The following is a 5465-nucleotide window of genomic DNA, read 5'->3' as shown; positions in this document are numbered from 1 at the left end:
GGCGGGCGGCGCTGCCCCGCTGTACTCAGGCTCCGCCGAGCCCCTCGCGGCCAGGCCCCCCGAGCCGCGCCCGCGCAGCGACAGGCTAGCGGGAGGCGGGGGCGGCGCCCCGGGCTCGTGCTCACCCTCCTTGGCTTTCTTTTTCCTGGCCAGAGTGCCGCCCAGCTTGCCCAGGAAGGACTCGTCCTTCTTCATCCTGTGCGGCCGCAGCGTCGGGGAGCGCCCGGGAGCCGACATCTCGAGCAGCGGCACTGGGGCTTGTCTCAGCCGACGGGAGGGGAGCTATTCCCAGCGCCGCGTCCACAGCGCCCTGCCCTGGCGTGGAAGTCCGAGGGGCTCAGCGCTGCCTCCGCTCCGCCCCAGCCCCGGATGCCGTCCCAGCTACCCGGGGCGTGGAGCTGCTCGCCCTCCCGCTGCCTGTCAGCCGGAGGGGCAGGCAGCACAACTCCGGGGGGAGCAGGGAGTCCTGGATCAGTGCCCTAGCTGACTCTGCAGGTCCCTTGGGTCCCTGTGATACTCCTGCCACCACCCTAGTCCTTGTTAGTTGGGGGGAGAGGCCCCAAGCTAAATTCTAGGCTAAAAACAGGCCAAAATCTCACATGCAGGCCAGCTTGAATCCCCAGGCAGGAAGAGCCCAGAGAAACTACAGCGCCAAGTTGCCAGTAGAGCTGGAATGAGGGGAATAGGTAGATGGATGCCCCTTGGCCCACATCAACTGCTCCAGTGCTACTAAAGTCGGCAGAGCAATGACATTTAGTAACTGGTTTCTTGACAGCTGCTTGCCAAGCCCCTGACCTCCAGTCCAGGGCCCCTCTGTTTGACTGCTGCTTCTCAGTATGTGCCTTGACTCCTCTCCCACCTTTTGCATGCCACTTGTCTTCTTCGGAGATAGAGCTGTGTTGGTCCAACTGCAGATGCTTCCTCAACCTGACAAAGGGTATTTATACGCAAAAGCTTGCACAGAAGAATTTTTCCAACTACTTGAGTTGGTCTAATAAAAGATATCAGATTTACCCAAAGAACTTGACTTCTTCAGCAGTCACTGCTATGAGTACCAGGGGGGCAGCCCCCTACATGGGTCTGAAAGTCCTTCAGGGTCAGCTGGGCTCCACTTGGCAAAGGTATGCAAACTTCTTTGCAGGGCAGCGGCTGTAGTCCGCAAGCAGCAACTGCACCTCCCCAAGTATTTGCACAGCCCCTGACCAATCCTCATCATCTCAAAGCATCCACACTTGCAATGCATGTGCTTCATTGATCACACATGACAAACAGATCCAAATAAGTTTACAGTTGCAGGCTCTGGCCCTTCAAAGTCTGGGATACATGTTTAAGCCCCCAAAGTTCAGATGCTTATAGCTGAACATGTGCCTTAGCCCCTGATCCAACAAATGGCTCATGAAAGCAGACCCTCACCCCCACATGCCTTGCTGAAGTTACCAGGGCTTAACACAGACTTGCATCTGCATACCGACAAAAGCCTGCAGGATTGGGATCCTAACAACCCACAAGACAGAGAAGAGAGATCACAACACAAGGAGATACGTGGAGGAAGAGGAACACCCAGTTTACATGGTGACTCATTTCAGGCAGACATTTGGCCTTTCAAATACAATGTTTTCAATTGTTTTAGATGATACTTCAAAAGACAGTTTTGGGAGGACAGAGCAGGACTGCAAGGGGAAATGTGGAAGAAACCATGGAGGCAGATATAAAAACAGGAGGTAAAAAGTGTATGAAGACCAAGCAGAGGTAAAGGAAAAGCACATAAAGGCCAGGTCAGAGGCATGTACAGGGGTTGTTCAGACAAGTTTGAATGTTTTCCATGCAAAGAAATCGAAGGCAGGGTAGTTTATTTCTGTTGGTTAAAAACCATTCAGAAATAGGGGCACTTAGTGAAGGATTGTGTGAATGGGGAGCAATCTGGTTCAGTGTTTTTTGCATTTCCAGTACAATTTTCACTGAACAAACATCACTAGTTTATACTTCGAAAAGGGACAATGTTTATGTAAATCTTCTATTGGAAAATTTCTTTTTTTGCAACTAATATCAGACAATTATTGAAAGGGGAAATAAAAGTATCTCATGTTTCCAAATATTTCTATTTCTCATTTGATACTTTTCTTTTGTATAGCATCATCACTATTGTTCTGATGGGATCAGTTTCCCCTATTCCTTATGCAGCTGTTTCAGAGAGAGAACAAAAAGCTGCTAAAAATAGGTTTGTAACAGTGCTCTGCTGACAGGTAATCAGTTTCAGGTGCAGAGCCTGAAGTTACTTTTAATGTTTTTTATCTAGTTGCCTAAATTTCCAGTTTCCAGAGCTTCTTAAGTCTCCTGGTGCCCCACAGAGGCAACATTTTCAGTATAGTTTTCATCATCCCAGTGAGTAGATGCTGATTCACTGAGTAAATATTTCTCTGTGCTGTGTCCTCTGACTATATGCTGCTTGTGGCTCTCAGACTGGCCCCTTTCACTGTACATGGTGCATGGAGTTTGTCTGGCATGTGCTTCACACAGTGCAGGGGTGAAGCTGGCATGTAGGTTGCAGTCTAGAATGTTTGCCGGACAAAGACAGCCAGTCCAAGGTGCATGCTGCATGTGGAGCCTGTGCTAGACCAGCCCTGTGTCTAGATCAGACCCACAGACCAGTGGCACATGCCAGATCCAGGGCTGCTCTGGCATGGGTACCACATGCAGTGAACATTCATAACTGGCCCCATGCACCATTTGCCACACAGGACTGGGGTTGGTGTGTGCTGCACATGGCACATGGGTCCTGTCTGGTGCAGGCTGCACACATAGGAGTTACCCACACCAAAGCAGCTTTGCATTTTGGATCCAAGCTGGTCTGGCCACGTGTGCCAGATCCACAGACTAGCTGTGTGTACCAGATCCAGCAGTCAGGGCAAGGCTGATCCAGCATGGATACCACAGGAATTGCACTTTCCAGACCAGCCCTGTTCACTGAATGCAGCATGTGCCCCAGACCAGCCCCACATACTACATACTTCACACAGGCCAAAGGCCAGAGCTGGCACGTGCTGCATGTGGTGTTCAAGACTAGAGCCAGTGTGTGCACTGTAAGGAGTACGCAGGGCTAGCCCTGGGTATACACTCCATTCAGTGCTCATCAGACAGGCCCTGCATGCTGGGTCCAGCATTTGGGGCCAGTCTGTGGGCCCAATCTGACCCCACAGACTGGCCCTGTGCCAAGGCTGGATGAGTTTGACACCCCTAGCTTATGCTACATATACACCTGATTTAGTTTGACTATAAAGGTACAAATCTACCCTGCCTTCCTGACAAATATTATCATCCATCCTGCCTGCTGCTTCAGGCACAGAAATACTAAAAACTTATAACTGTGAGACCATCTTCACATTTCCAGAGCTCCTTTTAACTAAAGAAACAGTTCGTAACAGTTAACTGATCCTCTGTGACCTCCTGGTAAGTAGCATCCCTGTTTTACTGATGAGGAAATTGTGACAGAGGCAGTAAATGACTCAGTCAGGGGGGCCCGGTGAATCACTGACTACTGGAAATGCAAGATTCCCACTTCCGTGTTCTCAAGTACCCAGCTCTCTTGTAACCAACTCATCCTACTTAAAGCATCATTGCTGTACTATGATACTCAAGGTACTTAATTAAAAATGTTGCTTTTTAGAACACAGACACATTATAATTTGAAATCTGCAGAACTTTTTAACACTCCTCATGCCCACTGTATTCCTTTTCAGAATTTTACTGTAATCCTAAAAAGAAAAGAAAGATCTGGCAGACACGCCATTGTCCCCTTTTTACTCAGAAATCCCTCTCTCAGACCAAGGAGAAGTTTGATATTTGAACCTCATGGCAGATTGACTTCTGTAGCATGCTGGTGCATGAAGATTTTCTGCATAACAAATTAGTATATCTGTCTCCTAAAACAACGTGTAGTTCAATGCAGCAGCCTGAGTGAGATGCTATGGAGACAAATAGAGTGGTAGAGAGAGGTCCAGAAAAGCCAAGGCAAAAACTGAACTCATGCTAGCTACGGGAAGCAAGGACAACAAAAAGTCCTTCTTCATATATGTGGGAAGTTGAAAAAACAACAAAGATAACATTGGGCTCCTGCGATGGCAAGTGACATCTGACACCCAAGGGCCAATATCCTAAATGACTTTTTCACATCGGTTTTTCATCCTCCCAAGGGATCACACTGTCAGAAAGAACATTAACCAGCCTGGGAGCAGGTGGCAGACCCAATTGATATGGATCAGGTGAAGGAACACCTTGAGAATCTGGACATTCACAAGTCCGCGGGCCCAGATGGAATGCACCTGAGAGTCTCGAAGGAGCTGGCAGACATCATTGCATCCCCCTTGGGAAAGAGTTTGAAAACTCGTGGCACTTGGGCAAGGTCCTAGAAGACTGGAAAAGAGCCAACGTGGTCCCTATCTTCAAGAAAGGGAGGAGGGATGACCTGGGGAATTATAGACCAATCAGTCTGATGCCCATCCCTGGAAAAATCCTGGAGAAAATTGTCAAGGGATCCATCAATACCAGACTAACGGAAGGCAAGCATCTGAATGCCAGCCAACGTGGCTTTGTGACTGGCAGATCTTGCCTGACCAACCTTATCTCCTATGACCAGGTAACACATGCCCTGGACAAGGGAGATGATGTGAATGTCATATCTAGATTTCAAGAAAGTCTTTGACCTAGTTCCCCATGATATCCTCATGGTTAAGCTGGGGAACTGTGGCCTTGATCATCTTACAATCCGACGATTAGGTAACTGGCTACGGGGTTGGACCCAAAGAGTATTAGTTGATAGGAGCAAATCAACATGGCACAGGGTGACAAGTGGAATCCTTCAGGGCTTGGTACTCTTTAACATCTTCATTAACGATCTGGATTCGGGAGTCAGATGCAAACTGGCAAAGTTTGTGGATGACACCAAATTATGGGGGGAGGGCAGTCACACCACAGGACAAGCTGGGGATACAGGCCGACTTAGACACGTGCTCAAGGTGGGCTGACCAAAACCTGATGGCCTTCAAAGTAGAGAAGTGTAAGGTGCTGCACCTTGGTAGGAAGAACCTTCAACTTAGCACTGCTGGGCCCGTAACTACGCTCGCTAGCACCACAACTGAAAGAGACTTGGGAGTCTTGATTGACCACAAGATGAATATGAGCCATCAATGTGATGCTGTGGCTGACAAAGCAAATAAAAACTCTGGCATGCATCTACCGATGCATCTCAAGCAAAACCAGGGATGTGTAGGAGTAATTTAGTTGAGCTTCTGACCTACTTGACCAGAAAAACAGACAGAGACCAGAAGTATTGATACTGCTTATTTCAGTTAAATGTTCTGAGATAAGGAATTCTGCATGCTTTGTTTTTGTCTATGATATATGGCCCTGTGTACGGATGTTAAGTTTATTTTTCTGAGAAACCAGAAACTGATAACTATTTCTATAAG

At 48.3% G+C, this 5465-nt stretch overlaps 1 protein-coding gene across 2 annotated transcripts in view; it reads right to left on the bottom strand.

The window, feature by feature from the left end:
- Positions 1 to 307, bottom strand: part of PARVB (parvin beta) — a 171299-nt gene extending 170992 nt beyond the window's left edge. The window contains exon 1 of one of the 2 annotated variants that reach the window (XM_019515751.1): positions 126 to 307. In XM_019515751.1, coding sequence (XP_019371296.1) covers positions 126 to 237 — 112 coding nt within the window. In that variant the 5' untranslated portion in view covers positions 238 to 307. The remainder of the gene's footprint in view (positions 1 to 125) is intronic. The other variant, XM_019515752.1, reaches the window with a different exon arrangement.
- Between the last annotated feature and the right edge of the window lie 5158 nt (positions 308 to 5465).

The sequence above is a fragment of the Gavialis gangeticus genome, unplaced genomic scaffold (assembly GCF_001723915.1).
Source record: "Gavialis gangeticus isolate Ggan-Ray unplaced genomic scaffold, GavGan_comp1, whole genome shotgun sequence".
Classification (NCBI taxonomy): Eukaryota; Metazoa; Chordata; order Crocodylia; family Gavialidae; genus Gavialis; species Gavialis gangeticus.
This window is presented reverse-complemented; position numbering and strand designations above follow the sequence as displayed.